This window comes from Nerophis ophidion, linkage group LG16 (genome assembly GCF_033978795.1).
Source record: "Nerophis ophidion isolate RoL-2023_Sa linkage group LG16, RoL_Noph_v1.0, whole genome shotgun sequence".
Lineage (NCBI taxonomy): Eukaryota > Metazoa > Chordata > Actinopteri > Syngnathiformes > Syngnathidae > Nerophis > Nerophis ophidion.
The window spans coordinates 27,563,848-27,585,337 of NC_084626.1; the positions used below are offsets into that span (position 1 = coordinate 27,563,848).

The following is a 21,490-nucleotide window of genomic DNA, read 5'->3' on the forward strand; positions in this document are numbered from 1 at the left end:
AAAGGTTCCCGACCCCTGTGTTAGTGTTTATACTCTACATCTCCGGATAATTTCCTGCTGGTCATGAGTCGGGACAGTAGTGGTATTGTCAATACCATTAATAGTTTTTACTGTTGCTTCTCACCACAGCATGATTCTTGTTGTTGATACGGGTACTATTTTCCAAAAGCTTTCTTCGCCCTGTTTCGTTTCCTTTTTCTCCTTCTGTCTGGCTATCTCACCCTGACCGGTCACAGCAGACAGCCACCATATACTACTCTTTGTTCTGTTGAAAGTCTTACGTGGTTTGTTTATCCTTCTTTTGCAGCTTCACAACGAAAACTTTGAAGTGACTACATTGCGTGTGGACGTTCAAACAGATGGTCGTCATGCTGAAGTGGAGTTTACCACCGACTGGCAGAAAGATTCTGAGAGAAGAGACCTCACTATCAACTCAATGTTTTTAGGTGAATTTTGCCAAGAGATAACTTGATTAATTCTGGATAGCATTGAAACGCTTTACCTGTTTGATGAAATGTAGACTCTCAAGTTACTGACTTGATTTTCTGACGTTCTTCTCTGTGTAGGTCTTGATGGCACCTTATATGACTATTTCAAAGGATATGATGACCTACAGAAACGAAAAGTTCGCTTTGTTGGCAGTGCAGAACAAAGGATCCAAGAGGATTATTTAAGAATACTGCGTTACTTTAGGTTGGCTGAGCCCTCTTTATTACTGTTGTTCAATCTTGTTTGTTTATTTTTTGACTTATTTAAATCACCGACAGGTTCTATGGAAAAATGGCATTGAAACCTGACGAGCATGAGCCTGAGACACTGGAGGCCATTCGAGCAAACGGGTGTGGACTTTCTGGGATTTCGGGAGAAAGAATTTGGGTTGAGCTGAAGAAGATTGTGGTCGGCAACCATGCTGCTCAGCTGCTGGAGATGATGTACAGCTTAGAGCTGGCACAGTACATTGGTGAGACATACTATCTTTTGGAATATTCTATGGTTGTTAATTGACTCATTTAACATTTCATGTAAATTGACTCATTAGCGTTCCAAGTTTAATTAAGATGGGCCTATTTTCTTCTGCAACACATGAAGCTACAGTCAATTATACACTGTTTTTGAGGGGCATTGTGGCTCAGATGGTTAAACGGTCAACCAGAAACTTAAAGGGGAACATTATCACCAAACCTATGCAAGCGTCAATATATACCTTGATGTTGCAGAAAAAAGACCATGTATTTTTTTAACCGATTTCCGAACTCTAAATGGATGAATTTTGGCAAATTAAACGCCTTTCTGTTTATCGGTCTTTTAGCGATGGTAACACACCCGCCATATTCATTTTCACATTACAAACACCAGGTCTCAGCTCTGTTATTTTCCGTTTTTTCGACTATATTTTGGAACCTTGGAGACATCATGCCTCGTCGGTGTGTTGTCGGAGGGTGTAACAACACTAACAGGGAGGGATTCAAGTTGCACCACTGGCAAGAAATCTGCTGCCGGACCCCCATTGAATTTGCCAGAGTGTCTGCACATTTTACCGGCGATGCTAAGACAGACATGGCACAGAGATGTATGGATAACCTGCAGATTCATTTGCAACGATTAAGTCAACGAAATCACAAAGGTGAGTTTTGTTGATGTTGTTGACTTATGTGCTAATCCGACATATTTGGTCACGGCATGACTGCCAGCTAATCGATGCTATCATGCTATTTACGCTAGCTGTAAGTACATTTGAAACTAGATACCCACATTTAATGCGAAACAAAACTTAGCAATCGACGGATTTAAGTTGCTCCAGTGTTGCAAGATGCTAAAGTCCTGATCGTTTGGTCTGCACATTTTACCGGCGATGCTAATAAGGCAGCTATGCTATGGGCCACTTCATTAGGTACACCCACGCTATGGCCGAATAGCGTCAATAGCTATTCGCTCAATAGCTTCGATTTCTTCTTCAATTTCGTTTTCACTATCTGCCTCCATACTCCGACCATCTGTTTCAATACATGCGTAATCTGTTGAATCGCTTAAGCCGCTGAAATCCGAGTCTGAATCCGAGCTAATGTCGCTATATCTTGCTGTGGTAACAGCCATGTTGTTTGTATTGGCAGCCCTGTATGACGTCACAGGGAAATGGATAGTGGTTTTGAAGATAGCGAAAATAAGGCACTTTAAAGCTTTACTTAGGGATATTCCGGGACCGGTAAAATTTTGAAAAAAAATAAAAAAAATACAACAAGCCACTAGGAACTGATTTCTATTGTTTTTAACCCTTTTGAAATTGTGATAATGTTCCCCTTTAAGGGTTTCTGGTGGGAATCCAGCTTTTGCCATCCTAGTCACCAAGCACATGTGAGGTCTCTAAACTAATAAAGAAATCATATATATATACAGATGAAACTCCAAAAATTTGAATACTGTGCCATTCATTTCAGCAAGTCAACGTCAAAAATGAATACAAAGATATAAACTCTATATAAATATAAACTCATTTCATACAAAGTGAAATACGTCAAGCGTTTGTTATAATTTTGATGATCATGGTTTACTGTTTTTAAAAACTCAAAATGTTCAAAACTTTTCAATACAAGGTTTTCATAAGTTGTAAGCCATAATCATAAAATCTATCTATCTATCTATCTATCTATCTATCTATCTATCTATCTATCTATCTATCTATCTATCTATCTATCTATCTATCTATCTATCTCTATCTTATCAAAAGAAGTCTTGAAATATCTTCATTTGCATGTTATGACTATGAGCCTATATCATATTTAGTTTCACTATGCAAATCTAAATTTTATTGTACAAATGAACCTTTGCACGATATTACATTTTTTTTAGTTCAGCCTGTATTTAAGTACGTTCACATCGCAGATATACTGCCTCTGCTCAAGAAATGTGTGTGCATTTTGTTTATACGTCATTACAACATCCTTTTTCAGCAAATTTTAACTTTTTTTTTTGTGGATTAATACTGGCCTGTAGATTAGTGGATCGCTAGGGCGGTTGCGGCGGTCTTTAGTAAAGTGCGTTCACTTCAAACTTAAACTAACTCTTACTTGTGTGTGTGTGTGTGTGTGTGTGTGTGTGTGTGTGTGTGTGTGTGTGTGTGTGTGTGTGTGTGACTTTATGGGACATTTGAGAAGGAAATATTGTTGTGTGGTGTTGCTTACTTATTTATGTTTTTCCCAGCTGGTTATCAAATCCTACCCATGTTTTTCTTAGTGCATAGCGGCGGCACCTGAAGTGAACGTGACAGCGTGTAATAATTATGACGGTTACCAGGATTAAAAAATATATATATATCGATAGCCATATCATTTGTCCAGAATCTTAATGGTCTTCCTGGACCAATTAAGAACCAGTTAAAAAAAAATTAATAAATACCAGTACTCTGTATACATCCCTACGGGTGAGTGCTATTGACAATGTAAAACACAAAATTTTAACTATTTTCTTCATCGCTTTCATTACACAGCAAAACTAAGTCGAGAAAAGCAAAAACTACAGATGCTACCATTGGTTATCCACACTACAGATTTATGAATCAGGCTGCCCTCCGCTTATTTGTTGTGTCCTGGCTGCTACACACCAACAGACACCCTGATATTATATTTTCTATTGACTCCTATTAAAATACTTTTTAATTTGTTACTTTCAGCTGCAATGCTGATCCATATAGACTTCCATTAGTTACCTAAGTACTTTTTTCTGGTCTTGTTTTGAGCTATTTTAGTGGCTAGTTTAGCGATTAGCATTCCTTTTGGTCTGCTCCTGTTTGCCCTTACTCAGTGTGTAACATGTTTAGCCTCTTCTTCCAGTTATACTTGTACTTATAAGAAATGTAGTTTATTTGCCGCAATGATGATGATTATTCACTTGTGGGGAGGCTGTAAGCCTGGGAACCAAAAAAAATAACAGTGAGTATGTTCCCATGCATTAAATTAGTCTGACTTCTAAATTATAATAATTTGACTCAAAATAAGATTCCTACAAGCCAGTGAAAACATTTAATGTGATTGTGTTGGGAGTTTGAAAAGTCGGAGTACCAGATTTAGATGATGCAATTGAAAACCAACTCTCTCAAGTGTGTACTGCTGCAGAAGACCCTTCATATCGCACATGCACCAGTCTCAACACGTGGTATGTACCCCAGAAGTAGATCCCATTCAATCTAAACAGAGACAAAACCTAAAATGAATAGTACGCTGTATACAGTGCCTCCGGAAAGTAGTAACAGTGCTTCACTTTTTGTTATTTTATGGCATTATTCCAAAATGGAATACATCCGTTTGTCCTCAAAATTGTTCACACAGTACCCCATAATGGTGATGTACTACAACTTTTGCCAGAAAACTCAAAAGTGATACTCGAGTGGCTCCTGTTTCAACTGATCATCCTTGAGGTGTTTGTACTGCTAAATTTGAGTCTACTTGTGGTAAATTCAGTTGATTGCACATGATTTGGAAAGACACATACTGGTCTATACAGTGGGGCAAAAAAGTATTTAGTGAGCCACCGATTGTGCAAGTTCTCCCACTTAAAATGATGACGGAGGTCTGTAATTTTCATCATAGGTACACTTCAACTGTGAGAGACAGAATGTGGGAAAAAAAATCCGGGAATTCACATTGTAGGAATTTTAAAGACTTTATTTGTATATTATGGTGGAAAATAAGCATTTGGTCAACCATTCAAAGCTATCACTGATGGAAGGAGGTTTTGGCTCAAAATCTCACGATACATGGCCCCCATTTATTCTTTCCTTAACACGGATCAATCAACCTGTCTCCTTAGCAGAAAAACAGCCCCAAAGCATGATGTTTCCACCCCATGCTTCACAGTAGGTGTGGTGTTCTTGGGATGCAACTCAGTATTCTTCTTCCTCCAAACACGACAAGTTGAGTTTATACCAAAATTCATACATGGATGATACAGCAGAGGATTGGGAGAATGTCATGTGGTCAGATGAAACCAAAATAGAACTTTTTGGTATAAACTCAACTCGTCGTGTTTGGAGGAAGAAGAATACTGAGTTGCATCCCAAGAACACCATAACTACTGTGAAGCATGGGGGTGGAAACATCATGCTTTGGGGCTGTTTTTCTGCTAAGGAGACAGGACAATTGATCCGTTTTAAGGAAAGAATGAAAGAGGCCATGTATTGTGAGATTTTGAGCCAAAACCTTCCATCAGTGAGAGGATTGAATGGTTGACCAAATACTTATTTTCCACCATGATTGACAAATAAATTCTTTAAAATTCCAACAATGTGAATTTCTGGATTTTTTTTCGCATTCTGTCTCACAGTTGAAGTGTACCTATGATGAAAATTACAGACCTCTGTCATCATTTTAAGTGGGAGAACTTGCACAATCGGTGGCTGACTAAATACTTTTTTGCCCCACTGTATATAAGGTCACACACTTGACAGTATATGGCAGAGCACAAACCAAGCATGAACAAGAGTGACGAGAATGTTTCGAGGCACAAATCTGGGGAAAGGTACAGAAAAATATCTGCTCCCTTGAAGGTTCCAATGAGCACGGTTGGTGCTATCAGAGAAGGATCTGAGTCAGGAAGGTGAGCAAGAACCCGATGGTCACTTTGTCAGAGCTACAACAATCTTATTTGGAGAGAGGAGAACTTTCCAGAAGGATAACCGTCTCTGCAGCAATCCACCAATCAGGCCTGTATGGTAAAGTGGCCAGACAAAAGTAATTCCTTAGTAAAAAAGCACATGGCAGCCCACCTTGGAGTTTGCCAAAATGCACCGGGAAAAACTCAGACCATGAGAAACTAAATTCTTTGTTTTGATGAGACAAAGATTAAATTATTTGACGTCACTGCCAGCTCATCACCAGGCCAATATCATCAATACAGTGAAGTGTGGGGTGGCAGTGTCATGCTGTGGGGATGTTTTTCTGTGGTAGGAACGCTGAGACTTGTTAGGATAGAGGGAAAGATCAATGCAGCAATGTACAGAGACATCCTGGATGAAAACCTGCTCCAAAACGCTATTGAACTCAGATTGGGGTGAAGTTTTTTTTCTTTCAGCAGGACATCCAATCCAACCTGATGGAGTTTAAGAGGTGAGACTGCCCAAAGATAGGTGTTCCAAGCTTGTGGCATCGTATTAAAAAAGACTTGAGCCTTTAATTGCTGCCAAAGGTGCATTAAAGTGTTGAAGAAAATTTGTTAATTCTTGTGCTAATGTGATTTTTTTATTTTCAATTTTTAAATAAATTAGCAAAAACGTTGAAAATTTTACATTGTCATTATGGGGTACTGTCTGTAAAATTTTGAGGACAAAATTGAATTTGTTGCATATTGGAATAAGGCTGCAACATAACGAAATTAGGCTTTGTGAATACTTGCCGATGCACTTTATTTATTTCACAAATGAAAAGAACGGAACATTTTGAAGTGCACGGATGGGATGAGAAAAAGGAACATTTAAAAAGGTTGCTAAGGCAATGGAGAATACCGGCTTCTTTTAGACACAAATACGAGCGAGATAGAAGCGGATTAACCAGGTATTTAACAGGACAAAGATGAAAGCGTACACAGATCCTTCAAGCTGCATTTGTGTGCTCCAAACTGATTATAGTAAGTCTGTATTCCGCACAACTAATCAGCTTGTACAGAACAATAACAACCCTCATCAGAACCGGTATCGGGCCACAAACTCCAGTAGTCCACGTAGCTCATTGAATAAACTTCGAGACATTCGATAGTGTGCTTTCCATTTTCTGTCCATTTAATTCCATCAAAGCGAATCTCTCCCACAAGTCTTTGCTTCGGACTCGCATCCAGTACCTCCGTGATGACCCTCTTGACGGTCACGCTCGGTGCAATCTAGCATCAACATAGCTATTCAAGATGTACTTTTTGTAATGTGTTCGAATATTACAGCGGACGACAGTTCCAAGAACTGGGCTGTTGATTCGCTATTTGTGAGAGTGCCTTGTTTTGGTTTGGCGTCATAGATCAGGGGTCAGCAACCCGTGGCTCTTTAGTGCCACCCTTGTGGCTCCCTGGAGCATTTTTTTAAAAAAAGGATTGAAAATGGATAAAGATGGGGGGAAAATATTTTTTAGTATGTTTTTTGTTTGAGGACAAACGTGAAACAAACATTCTCAATTGTTAGAAAGCCCACTGTTTACTATGTTTGTGCGTATGCTTCGCTGATGAACAGCGTTTTGTGCTACTAATTTTGGTGGTTCTTGAACTCACCATAGTGTGGACTATTTACATGTAAAATCTTCCACTCCGTCTTTTTTCTCCTTTTGTCCAAAATTCTATGCTGTCCGTGAATGCACAAAGGGGCTCTTTGTTGATGTTATTGACTTGTTTGAGTGCTAATCAGGCATATTTGCTCTGTGCATGACTGCAAGCTAATTAATGCTAACATGCTATTTCGGCTAGCTGTATGTACATATTGGATCATTATGCCTCATTTGTAGGTATATTTGAGCTCATTTAATATCCTTTACTTTTATCCTCTTTGTATGTAATTTAGTTGTGTATGTCTCATGACACATTATCTGTATGTAATATTGGCTGCATTTCTGATAGTTGTTTGTGTGCCATTTTGTTCCAGACCACAGCAAACATTACCTAGCTTGCCAAAGATTGTAATAAATCTATCGTTTCCTTTAACTTGGACACACACATCTATGCCTTTGGCCATTAAAAGCCAGTAATTTCCAGTTATCTCACCTTCCGAGCAGCCTCTATATTACTAATGGTTTCTAATGTTGTAAAAATATGTAGAATAAATATTAAATTTCAACATTTCTGTCAATTAAAATTTGCTTACGCCTGCAATGCATTTTCATTTTGATATTAGGCTATTATTACTAATATAGACACTTACATCATGTGTTGCCTTCATTATAAGACTTATATACGGCATTTAATTTTATGCGGGGGGGGGCTTCACGCTGGAAAAGGGGTTATTGCGTCTGCCTCACTATACGAAGGTCCTGAGTAGTCCTGGGTTCAATCCCGGGCTCAGGATCTTTCTGTGTGGAGTTTGCATGTCCTCCCCGTGAATGCCTGGGTTCCCTCCGGGTACTCCGGCTTTCTCCCACTTCCAAAGACATGCACCTGGGGATAGGTTGATTGGCAACACTAAATTGGCCCTAGTGTGTGAATGTGAGTGTGAATGTTGTCCGTCTGTGTTGGTCCTGAGATGAGTTGGTGACTTGTCCAGGGTGTACACCGCCTCCCGCCCGATTGTAGTTGTAGATTATCTCTGTAGTTTTTTGTATTTTTGGTCCAATGTGACTCTTTCAACGTTTTGGGTTGCCGAACCCTTTCATAGGTCAACCAGAAAAGCAATCCATTTATCCACGCTAAAATGAATCAAGCACTTGCAACGACCTTCTTTAAAGACTATTTTACAGTAATACAGAGCAATAAATTTTCTGCGGCCAAGTGTTCAACAAAGACATGAAAGGCCTACTGAAAGCCACTACTACCCACCACGCAGTCTGATAGTTTATATAACAATGATGAAATATTAACATTGCAACACATGCCAATACGGCCGGTTTATTTTACTAAATTGCAATTTTAAATTTCCCGCGGAGTTTCTTGTTGAAAACGTCGCGGAATGATGACGCGTGCCCACGATGTCACGGACTGTCAGGAAATATTAGCACAGCACTATTTGCGCTAAACGTCGTTTCTTTTCATGGCGCAATTAAACAGTATTCTGGACATCTGTGTTGCTGAATATTTTGCAATTTGTTCAATTAATAATGGAGAAGTCAAAGTAGAAAGATGGAGTTGGGACGCTTTAGCCTTTAGCCACACAAACACATGGTGATTCCTTGTTTTAAATTCCCGGAGGTAAAGCTTTACTATGGATCAGAGCGGTCAAGCAAACATAAATCTCGACTACATGTCAATCGGCAGGTTTCGGTGAGAAAAATGTGTTAAAAAGTCGCCTCTTACCGGAGATCTGTGGAGTTTGCGCCGTCCTTGTATCTGCCGTCGACTTCCCTCAGACACTGGCCTCAAGACACCCGTGGACACCCCCCTCCGACTATCAGGTACTATTTAATCTCACTAAAACACTAGCAACACAATAGAAAGATAAGGGATTTCCCAGAATTATCCTAGTAAATGTGTCTAAAAACATCCGAATCCGTCCCAATGCAATCGCCCCTTTTTTTTTTTTTTTTTTCTAGTCCTTCGCTATCAATATCATCATCCACGAATCTTTCATCCTCGCTCAAATTAATGGGGAAATTGTCGTTTTCTCGGTCCGAATAGCTCTTGCTGCTGGAGGCTCCAATTTTAAACAATGTGAGGACGTGAGGAGCCCTCACCCTTGTGACGTCATCGTCTGCGACTTCGGTAAAGACAAGGCTTTTTTATCAGCACCAAAAGTTGCAAAATTTATCGTGGATGTTCTCTACTAAATCCTTTCAGCAAAAAAATGGCAATATCGCGAAATGATCAAGTATGACACACAGAATGGACCTGCTATCCCCGTTTAAATAAGAAAATCTAATTTCAGTAGGCCTTTGAAAAATGGTACCTTTTTTATTCAACCAACTTTCTCCTGACATCTTGCTTGAGTCTTTTGAGTCTGTGTCTCAGGTCAAATGTGAATTTACAAATGTGTTATGTGTAAATATTCCAATGGAGTAAAGTCTTCAAAATGCTTTTTCTTGAAAATCGAAATGACTGCCTATGGTTGGAGTTTAAGTACGAATGTATTCTCTCTCTTAGGAGAAGGGACCTCCTCCATTGATTGAGTGATGGAGTAATTGAGTGAGATTTGTTTTACCATCACCCCATAGGCCATATTAACTTTCTCGATTGTGTCTTTGTAAAGCACAACCACCAAACACAGTAATCAATAGAGCACATTTGTCAAGAGTCTTGAGTATTTGCAGGCGTGACTGACAAACCAATGGAACAATTCTTCCAATGATTTATAATATAGTGGTTGAAGTGTCGGAAGTAGTTTCAATGCCAATTTATTAGTGTCTGAAAACTCTGGAAATTCAACACTTTTAGCAGACAGTGTGTTTTAGACTGATTTAAAAATATTTACTCTCAGAACTTTAATCATTTAGTATAAAACAAATGCTGGGGTAAGTAAAGAAAAAAAAGGCATATTTAGCATTTTTCATTAATTGCATTGGAGAACCTTACCTCTCCTCTTGTCTACCTTCAGGTTTACCTCCTAATGGCAATGTTGAGGAGATGAAGCGGGTTTGCCAAAACGCCATAGGCCACTCTCCTAAGCCTATGACAATCCTAGCAGCTCTTTGCTGCTTCCCAGAGGAGGTGGAGAGGATGGACATCCGACTGAAGGTGTCCAAAGAGGAGAAGACTTTGGCTCAGTTCCTGGTCAAACACAGGAGAGAACTCTGCAAGGATGACGACGAGCCAGACAGTCTCAAACCCTTCACTGACTTCATCATAGACGTATGTATCTTCTTCAAAACTGAGGATGTAACGATCAACGATATTATTATAAACCACAGTAAAACCCTCGACCGTTTTTAATTAAAACAAAGGTATAACCGGGATTGGAACCCAACTTTTGAAATACTCCCGAACCAATGACACTGCTCATTTCATGCAGAAGGAAGCATTTAGATAGCCTAAATATTAAAAAACAAGATATCCCAATCTAAACCTGTATAAACACATTGTTGACTGACAATGTAAGCTATTGAATTGTACACATTAAACCTACAAGCTCTCTTAGGGATAGAGCGATTTATGAAAAAAAATCCAAACTGTTCGGTTGACCTGACAAGGTGTGTTTTTCTTTGTTACTAATCAATTTGTAACATAAGGCCCTATGATTTAAAGCAGACAGATTTGGTCAATAAGAATAAAATCTACCATTAAACGCGGAAAGTTGTGGAAATTCACACAATGGGCCTGAAATGCTGTGTGAGAATAATCGTTTGTCTAGGGAAATAGTGTTTACGTGGACCTGTAAAAAATCTGCTCCCGCCAAAACTAACTTTTTTACTCACCTCCATGAAGCCGTGCTAGAACTTAAGCCAGCAGCCCTGCACTTTCAGATCTCTCGTCCAAAAACAGATCAAACAACACAGTAAAAACATTGTGCTAATGCTAATGCAAGCTATTTGTTTTTGTTACGAACCGATGCCAGGGATTGGAGTATCTTTTAACTTTTTCATTGCTAGGTTAATCATAGCTGGACAATTTCTAGTACTCTAGTAATTTAGTTATACTTCGAAGCATGTAAACTTAAAGCACTTAAGTTAGAAAATTATTTAGTTTTGACATAGCTGAGATAGGCTCCAACACCCCTCGCAACCCCAAAGGGGATAAGCGGTAGACAATAGATGGATGGATGGAGGAAATACTGGTAAAAGAATTTAGAATTATGTATTGCAAAATCAAATGTAGATATGTTTGCATTTGATATATAGGGCAAAGCTTAAAGGGGAACTGCACTTTTTAGAAATTTTGCCTATTGTTCCCATTCATTATCAGGATTTGCCTTTAATGTACCGGTAATCAAATGTGGCGCGAAGTCCCAGTATTTTTATTCCCGCCTCATCTTGAAAATAAAGCTGTTGTTTTTATTTTTAAACTTAAACAAATTAAAGTAATATAATAAATTGTTGCTCCCAGAAGAAATCACACAATGTCTGACGCTATTTTTAACTTTTATTACCAATCTAATGATAGTAAATGGCACAATTTCAATAGGTTTAACGTCCCATGCAAACACTTTCGTCTCAGGAGTCTGCGCTTTCACCTTTCAGGCACGGACCAATGCGTTTGCAGACATGGGAAAAACTGACATCAAATCAAAACCCCTCGAACAATAAACATTAACACCAGCCAGTCGTTACAGTATGAATTGATATATATATATATAAAGCCATTATTTGCAGCCTCATAGCAAGTGATCTACCGAAAACTTGACCACCAAAAAAAAGACTTTCATCACTGAATAACCGCTTTACCGAAACCGGATGTAAACAAAACGCACGCCATAATGACCGTCTGGAACGTTGTCAGCATGTTTGCGATGTGGACGTAATTTTTTTATGCAGATATACTTGCTGACAGCCATCTACAAAATGTGCAAATATTAAGAGGACATTGGCGGCTTTTAAGAAGAGAAAGTCCAGCTAGACCAACAGCGGCCAAAGCAAGTGTAACGTCATGGGTGTTACAGCTCTCTTCTTTTGTCAGGGACATCGAGGGACATAAGTAGAGTCTCTAAACACAAGTACATTTATAACAACACCAGAATAAGATGCTCGTCATTAAGAGTCTGTAAAACACTTGAAAAAATCTCAAAGTCCATTGTACAAAAAGCATCAACAATTGAAAATATGGCAATATGATAAAAAACAATGTTAATACTAATTAATAATATATTTGTTTTAAATGTATGTATACATTTTTTTTTATTAAGTCATCATCATAGCAAATTACTGGATGATTTCATGGTGACCACGCCCCCACCGCCACACGTATCTTGGCAATTTAGGGAAAACCCTGGCTATAAGAGACAGGAAAACCGATGTATTTTTTTTCATGCATTCTATTCTAACTCTGCTTACAATGGAGTCAATTGAAAGTCCTCTATTCAGCCTATTTAGCCCTCCTAAATAACCATTCAAAAACCGGCAACGAAACTCCATTTATATTTTGTGACATGAACATTAACCAAGTGTTTGTGATAACTTAGATAGATAGATAGTACTTTATTTATTCCGTCAGGAGAGTTCCTTCAGGAAAATTACACTTTTCAGCACAATCCCATTCAAGATCAGACAAACATTACAGGGAGACAGAACAGGATCGCTGACGGGTCTGCCGGCTTCCAGCGCCCCTTACAAAAAAGATGACATACAGGTAAACAAGGGGGGGTGGGGAGAAAAAAATAGAAGATTAAAATAAAATTAAAAAATCGGTCTTAGCCTAGGCCCTGGAGTGGTGGTGCAGACTGAGGCCAAGGGGGGAAAAAAACAAAACAAAAAAAAACAACAGCAACTCATAGCCATAGTACACATCCCTCTTCCATGTGTGTAAGAGGGAAACATCAAAGAACACAGAAGACATTAAAGCAGCTTATTAAACTTGCTTATGTGGCTATGTTGACATCATCGGCTGGTGAGCTGTTTCCTCGCCCGGAGCTCGGAAATTTATTCTAGATCATAAATAATATCTACCGCCTGGATAGAAGAGAAATTAGGACATAATCCGATAATTCGGTCAATTTTGGCATCCAATTTACACCCAGAAATGGCGAGAAAAACACGAAAAGATGCTAGGGTCCACCCACCCCCCTTTTTCTTAGAATTATGAGTCATTCTGCATCCAAACGGGAATATATCAACATCCTATCAGTTGGCATTCCAATGAGAGCTGTCTTTGTACAGTAAGTGATTTGTAAGTTTTTGGTTCTCATGTCTGCAGTGTGTAGTAATCAGTAATGTTGTCGAAGGTTGTGGTGTGTTTTTAAAATTATTGTGTCTCTTAAAATGAGCAATATGGGTAAATTTTACATGTTAATATAAATGTGCCTGTTATTACATTACATTTATACTTACAGCATGTATATATAAACATCGGTAGAAGTTTTTTGTTTTTGTTTTTTTATTAAGCGCTTTGTAGTTGGAAAAGGAGCAACTACCATTGGCTTCTTTTGTAAGATGACTTTTGCTTGCATTTATATACTAGTTAGAATGCATAAAACAAGAAAAAAACATATATGTTGGATTGTGAATGATAGGCAATATTCCCCCCCAAAAAAGAGCAGTTCCCCTTTAAGGAGCCACTTTTAAGTTTTTAACTCTTAGATATATTTGGAAGAACCACAACTGATAAATGTTAATGCTGGATTTTTTGGGATGCATGGTATTCTGGAGTGTTAGAAAAGAACAACAATGTCTTAAACAGTGTCACTAAACTATAATAAGAAGCGTTCCACCTCCCGCATGGAGTGATCGATTTATACATGAAGAAATATGACTCAGACGTGTCTACAAACCAGATGGGAACACACATCATGTTACAGAACAGGATGTGCAATACTTTTTTTGGTCTTTATAGTAATTAAAAAAAAACACTATAAAACTTTCACGAATTAAAGAGACTAAGATAAACATGCAAAACCCCGTTTCCATATGAGTTGGGAAATTGTGTTAGATGTAAATATAAACGGAATACAATGATTTGCAATCATTTTCAACTCATATTCAATTGAATATGCTACAAAGACAACATATTTGATGTTCAAACTGATAAACATTTTTTTTTTTTTTGCAAATCATTTATTTTGAAATTTGATGCCAGCAACAAGTGACAAAGAATTTGGGAAAGTGGCGATAAATACTGATAAAGTTGAGGAATGCTCATCAAACACTTATTTGGAACATCCTACAGGTGTGCAGGCTAATTGGGAACAGGTGGGTGCCATGATTGGGTGTAAAAGCAGCTTCCATGAAATACTAAGTAATTCACAAACAAGAATGGGGCGATGGTCACCACTTTGTAAGCAAATTGTCGAACAGTTTTAGAACAACATTTCTCATCGAGCTATTGCAAGTAATTTAGGGATTTTACCATCTACGGTCCGTAAAATCATCAAAAGGGTATGAGAATCTGGAGAAATCACTGCACATAAACGACGATATTACGGACCTTTGGTTCCTCAGGCGGTAGTGCACCAAAAACCGACATCAGTGTGTAAAGGATATCACCACATGGGCTCAGCAACACTTCAAAAACCACTGTCAGTAACTACAGTTAGTCGCTACATCTGTAAGTGCAAGTTAAAACTCTACTATGCAAAGCCAAACCCATTTATCAACTATATCCTGAAACGCAGCAGGTTTGGCTGGGCCCGAGCTCATCTAAGATGGACAGATGCAAAGTGGAAAAGAGTTCTGTGGTCTGACGAGTCCACATTTCAAATTATATTTTGAAACTGTGGATGTGGTGTCCTCCGGAACAGAGAGGAAAATAACCATTCGGATTGTTATAGGCGCAAAGTTCAAAAGCCAGTATCTCTGATGGTCTGGGGGTGTGTTAGTGCCTAACAGCGTTGTTTCTTAGTAAAAGAGTGCGGGTACTTTCCTGGCCCGCCTGCAGTCCAGACCTGTCTCCCATCGAAAATGTGTGGCGCATTATGAAGCGTAAAATTCGACAGCGGAGACCCCGGACTGTTGAACAACTGAAGCTCTACATAAAACAAGAATGGGGAAAGAATTCCACTTTCAAAGCTTCAACAATTAGTGTCCTCAGTCCAAACGTTTATTAAGTGTTGTTAAAAGAAAAAGTGGTGTAACGCAGTGGTGAACATGCCCTTTCCCAACTACTTTGGCATTTGTTGCAGCCATAGAATTCTAAGTTACTTATTTGCAAAAAAAAATAAAGTTTATGAGTTTAAACATCAAATATGTTGTCTTTGTAGTGCATTCAATTGAATATGGGTTGAAAAGGGTTGCAAATCATTGTATTCCGTTTATATTTACATCTAACACAATTTCCCAACTCATATGGAAATGGGGTTTGTAGTTAGAATGCATAAAACAAACAAAAAACGTGGAGGATTGTGAAGGATAGGCAAAATTACCCCCCAAAAAAGAGCGGTTCCCCTTTAAGGAGCCACTAAGCTTTTAACTCTTAAGATATTTTTGGAAGAACCACAACTGATAAATGTTAATGCCAGATTTTGGGGATACATGGTATTCTGGAGTGTTAGAAAAGAACAACAATGTCATAAAACCGTGTCACTAAACTATAATAAGAAGCGTTCCACCTCCCGCATGGAGTGATCGATTTATACATGAAGAATATGATTCAGACGTGTCTACAAACCAGATGGGAACACACATCATGTTACATAACAGGACGTGCAATACTTTTTTTGGTCTTTATAATAAATAAAAAAAAACACCATAAAACTTTTACAAATGAAAACAGACTGAGATAAACATATTTTACCACTCTTTAGCAGCAAGGACAATATATATGTATTTTTCTTCTGCAGACATTGCACATTTTTGATAACATTTGGGTAAAGGATTTCAGTGTGTTGAATTAGTTTTGAACACATTCAAGAGTAATGATAACCTTGACCGTACAACCCTACTGCAATGTAAGTTTTTGTGTATGACATTCTACCTTTTTTTCTTTGACACACTGCCACCAAATACATTTTTCAAAAGTCAAAGAGCAAATGTGATGTTTTTTATTAGTGGAGAGATACACGACTATGTAATCTTCTACATAAGTCATTTTTTTTCTTTTTGCACAGGAATAAAACGTGTGGGAGTGCGTTGGTAACCACAGAAATGTCTTTTACGATGGCTTGTCATAAATCGGTCGCTCTTCTTTCCTCGTGAACATGTTGAGTGCATCTCAAGGCTTATTAAGACTCTCCTTGTTTTTGCCAGAGTCGGGAGTTGGACACTCAGAGTAAATTGTGCGAGCTGCTGAAGTATCAAGGTGAGCACAAGCTGCTGGCCCAGCTCAGCAGGTGGCCGTCCCTCGCTTCCCCGTCAGCGGACACGATCTCAGGAAAATGGGCCTGGTCTCGGGCAAGGAGATAGGCGCCACTTTACAAAAGCTACGTGACATCTGGAAGAAAAGTCATTATCAAATGGACAAGGAAGAGCTCCTCAGTTACGTAAAGTCATAATGGGCTGCTGCACTTGTCAGAACCAAGGTGTGTGTATCGTCTGTGTGTGTGTGTGCGTGCGGGCACGTGTGTGACCAAGAATAAGAGTTTGGACTCTGTTCAATCAACCTTGTAATAGCGCAACTCACGCTTCGTATTGATGGAATTGACTCGAGTATAATGTAAGCGAACATTACCACAGTCATGCCTGCAATTACATTCAAATTTCAGAAATTACACCATTGGGCCGCTTTTATACATCTCACAATGACACAAAAAGCAGGAACATGCACTACATTATATCAGCCTCACGTTAGGAAAAGAATCTGTTCACAACATTGCAATTCATCGGTCTGTCAGACGTTTCCTCAAATACTGGGACAAGTGGCTAGTTTTATCTGCTCACTTCGGTTTTATCTGCTCACTTCGGTTATTGACAATGTCAAAGGGACATTTTTCTTAATTATGTACAATTTCATTTGACTATTATAGCCAACTGTGGACATTTTCTGTCTTCCATTATTTATGGTGCCCCAGGATTTGGTGGAGGCCTTGCAGTCAATGTTCAACATCTGCATTACTCATATTAACATGCATATCCAAAATAAAAATGATCATAATGACATTCCTTTCAGCCATGTTATTATTATATGGTGTTATATTAGCCATCATGACAAAAGCGGGGGCTTTTTAAAACTTTTGGTTGGTCACTATAGAATGGATATTTCTTGTTTTGGGTCTCGTTGGAATAATTAGGGGTGTAATGTCAGATTAGGCAACCTGAAATACAGGTGTGTCCGTTGGACAAGAGGTCCAGTATTGCTGTTACAAAGTCAATCCTTTAACTTTTTGGGTGATATTTCCTTTAAAGTTGTTGACCATAAATTTCGAAAAAAAAAAAAAAAAAAAAAAATCTTATTTGTTGTCCATAACAGAACAAAACACAGGATAAAGATTATTGCGCCCCCCCCCCCCCCCCCCAAAAAAAAAGAAATCAACCTTATTTGTGAATCATTTTACAATACTGTATATAAAAACAATGTCATAACATTTACAAAATACTCAAATTTTTAGTTACTACATTTTATCATATCCAATTTTTTTTAGAAATACAGAATGGGTTTAGTGCAACTTCACTAATCAAAAAACTGTGGCTCACATTCAGATTCTTTGGCTTATTGTACCCAATGTTCTGCTGTGTTCAATAATGCTTTCTTGAGTTTGTGTACATGATAAATCAATGCAAGGGCTATCAAAATGCATGTGTTAATTAAGTGCTTGGCGATATGGCCTTTTTTTAATATCTCATTATTTTTAGGCCATTTCGCAATACACGATATATATCTCGATGTTTTGCCTTTGCTTGAATGAACACTTGATGCATATAATCACAGCAGTATGATGATTTTTTTGTGTCTACAATAAAACATTCTTGTTCATACTGCATTAAAATATGCACATTTTAAACTTTCATGCAGAGAGAGAAATCACAACTAAGTCAATTGACCAAAACTGTATTCATTAAACCGTTATTAAGCAGTGGCACAAACATTCATGTCATTTCAAAACAGAAAGTGAAAGGCTGTCAGAGACATTTTAAGATTAGTGCACTTTTGTGCATGATGTCACTAAGATGACATATCAAAACAACACTAAATTAAAGTGCACTTTTTGTACCGAACGCCACTACAATAGTTTAAAACAAAGTGCAATTTTGTGCATGATGTCACACAGGATATTTCAATACCTGTCAAATAAAAATGAGCTGCATAATAGGAATTCAAATAGTGTATGTCCTTCGCTATGTGGTAGGTTCCTGTGGACGTTATATCCTTCTGTTGTTGACTATTTTTTTCATATGGTGTTGATGTGGAAATGGTTGCCTCTGCATTTAGTTGGTGTGGCACCAAATGGAGATGTTGACATGTAGAGTTTCAAGCACTCTTCATTCTCTACCAGGGGACTTTTCATATAATGCTACATATTAGCAGTAATGCTCCTTTTTGTAGCAACACTTTTGCCCCACACTTGACAAATTACGGTTGTCTGTTGAACATATTCCCGCTTGAAGCCAAACCACCGTCAGATGATGGACCCCTTGCTGTTTTTCTTTGGAATTAATTATTCCTTCATTTTTACCTGATTTGCACCTTCTTTCTCTCGTATTACCACTCAAACCACAGCTAACGTTATCCATGCCGATACCTCTCTGCTTCGCGAGGGTGTATACGTATGTGAGTTATGTAAGAAGGTGCGCTTGTTTTATGTCTCTGTAAGGAGAGACAACGAGTAAGAAGAGCCTGTAGTGTAATGCCCGCAGCTAAAAGCAACTGCGTGAGAACGAATACTCGAATATCACGATATAGTCATTTTCTATATCGCACAGCGACAAACCCGCGATATATCGAGTATATCGATACAGTGCCCAGCCCTTGTGTTAATCCTGATTAATCAGTCATTAACAATCCTATTAAAAATTTTAACCAGGGCTGTCAAATGTAACAATTAACTCATGATTGAAAAAATATTGCATTAACCACGCAGACTGTATCAACGTTAAAGGAAATGTGCTTTTATCTCCTTAACAGGGGTTCAGAATAAGTTTGCAGTAAAATAACATTTTTACATGTCCCAGTTTGTGCTAAATTGGGCTCCTATTGCTTGTGGGCGCGACCCCGAATGGGACAAGCGGTAAAAAATGGATGGATGGATGGGCCTACGCATAGCACACAATCTGAATTCAGGGAGGGGCAGGAAGGAGTTTTCTTGCCTTCAAAGTGCTTCCATCTTTGAATAACTAAATTACAGAAAAAAGTAACAGGTCTGCATTTAATGGAGATAACCATCCATCCATTTTCTGCCGCTTATTCCCTTTGGGGTTGCGGGGGGCGCTGGTGCCTATCTCAGCTACAATTAGAAAAAAAAGTTCATGAACATAATATTAAAGGTTTTTCATAAATGCATTATATATTTATTTATTTTTTGAGTTTCCTTGCTCATACAAAATGGAACACTTACAGTCAAGAAAATAAGTATTTGAACACCCTGCTATTTTGCAAGTTCTCCCACTTAGAAATCATGGAGGGGTCTGAAATTTCCATGGTAGGTGCATGTCCACTGTATGAGAGATAACCTAAAAAAAAATCCAGAAATCACAATCTATGATTTTTTTAACCATTTATTCGTGTGATACAGCTGAAAATAAGTATTTGAACACCTGTTTATCAGTTAGAATTCTGACCCTCAAAGACCCGTTAAGCACATGTTAAGGCCTGTCTTAAGTTTGCCAATGACCAATTGAATGATCCAGAGGAGTCATGGGAGAAAGTTTTGTGGACAGATGAGACCAAAATTGACCTTTTTGGTCAGAATTCCACTATGCTTGTTTGGAGGAAGAAGAATGATGCGTAGCATCCCAAGAACACCATCCCTACTGTGAAGCATGGGGGTGGTAGCATCAATCAATCAATGTTTATTTATATAGCCCCAAATCACAAATGTCTCAAAGGACTGCACAAATCATTACGACTACAACATCCTCGGAAGAACCCACAAAAGGGCAAGGAAAACTCACACCCAGTGGGCAGGGAGAATTCACATTCAGTGGGACGCCAGTGACAATGCTGACTATGAGAAACCTTGGAGAGGACCTCAGATGTGGGCAACCCCCCCCCTCTAGGGGACCGAAAGCAATGGATGTCGAGCGGGTCTAACATGATACTGTGAAAGTTCAATCCATAGTGGCTCCAAGACAGCAGTGAGAGTCCCGTCCACAGGAAACCATCTCAAGCGGATCAGCAGCGTAGAGATGTCCCCAACCGATACAGGCGAGCGGTCCATCCTGGGTCCCGACGAGCGGTCCATCCTGGGTCTCGACTCTGGACACCCCCCGCATCATGCTCTGGACACCCCCCCGCATCATGCTTTGGGGGTGTTTTTCTGCTTATTGGACAAGACGACTGTTTTGTATTAAGCAGTGGATGACTCCAGCCATGTATTGTGAGATTTTGGCCAAAAAACCTCCTTCCCTCAGTCAGATCATTGAAGATGAGTCGTGGCTGGATCTTCCAACCCAAAGCACACAGCCAGGAAAACCAAGAAGTGGCTTCGTAAGAACCATATCAAGGTTCTAGAGTGGCCTAGCCAGTCTCCAGACCTAAATCCATTTGAAAATATTTGGAGGGAACTGAATGTCTGTGTTACTCAGCGACAGCCCAGAAACCTGACTTGATCTAGAGAAGATCTGTGTGGAGGAGTGGGAGAAAATCCCTCCTGCAGTCTGTGCAAACCTGGTGAAGAACTGCAGGAAACGTTTGACCTCTGTAATTGCAAAGAATGCTACCTTACCAAATATTAATGTTGGTGTTCACAAATAAATTGTTAAAAAATCGTAGATTGTGATTTCTGGATTTTTCATTTTAGGTTATCTCTCATACAGTGGACATGCAAATACCGTGAACATTTCAGACCCCTCCATGATTTCTAAGTGGGAGAACTTGCAAAATAGCAGTGTGTTCAAATACTTCTTTTCTTCACTGTATATACACTAAAAAATGTTTTCTTCAATCATCGTTAATTGAAATTATTCACACAGTTGTGAATCTAATTTTGAAATGTTTGACAGCAATAATAAATGCAACATTGTTACAATTTCAATGTGATGATTATTTATACAATATAATTGTCCAATGTAACCATACAAGGAACACAACAAAAAAACATGGAAGACATGGTCTCTCACAGTGCGCAATTAAAGCTATAACCGCTAGGGGTGTAACGGTACACAAAAATGTCGGTTCGGTAGGTACCTCGGTTTAGAGATCACGGTTC

At 38.8% G+C, this 21,490-nt stretch overlaps 1 protein-coding gene across 1 annotated transcript in view; it reads left to right on the forward strand.

Annotated features, from left to right (window-relative positions):
- The window catches only part of trnt1 (tRNA nucleotidyl transferase, CCA-adding, 1), a 27,021-nt gene extending 10,124 nt beyond the window's left edge, over window positions 1–16,897 (forward strand). Inside the window, 6 exon segments of the mRNA XM_061874773.1 lie at window positions 308–446; window positions 567–693; window positions 768–961; window positions 10,205–10,458; window positions 16,437–16,521; window positions 16,524–16,897. Of these exon segments, the coding sequence (XP_061730757.1) occupies window positions 308–446; window positions 567–693; window positions 768–961; window positions 10,205–10,458; window positions 16,437–16,521; window positions 16,524–16,681 (957 nt within the window). The 3' untranslated portion in view covers window positions 16,682–16,897.
- Window positions 16,898–21,490: the final 4,593 nt, after the last annotated feature.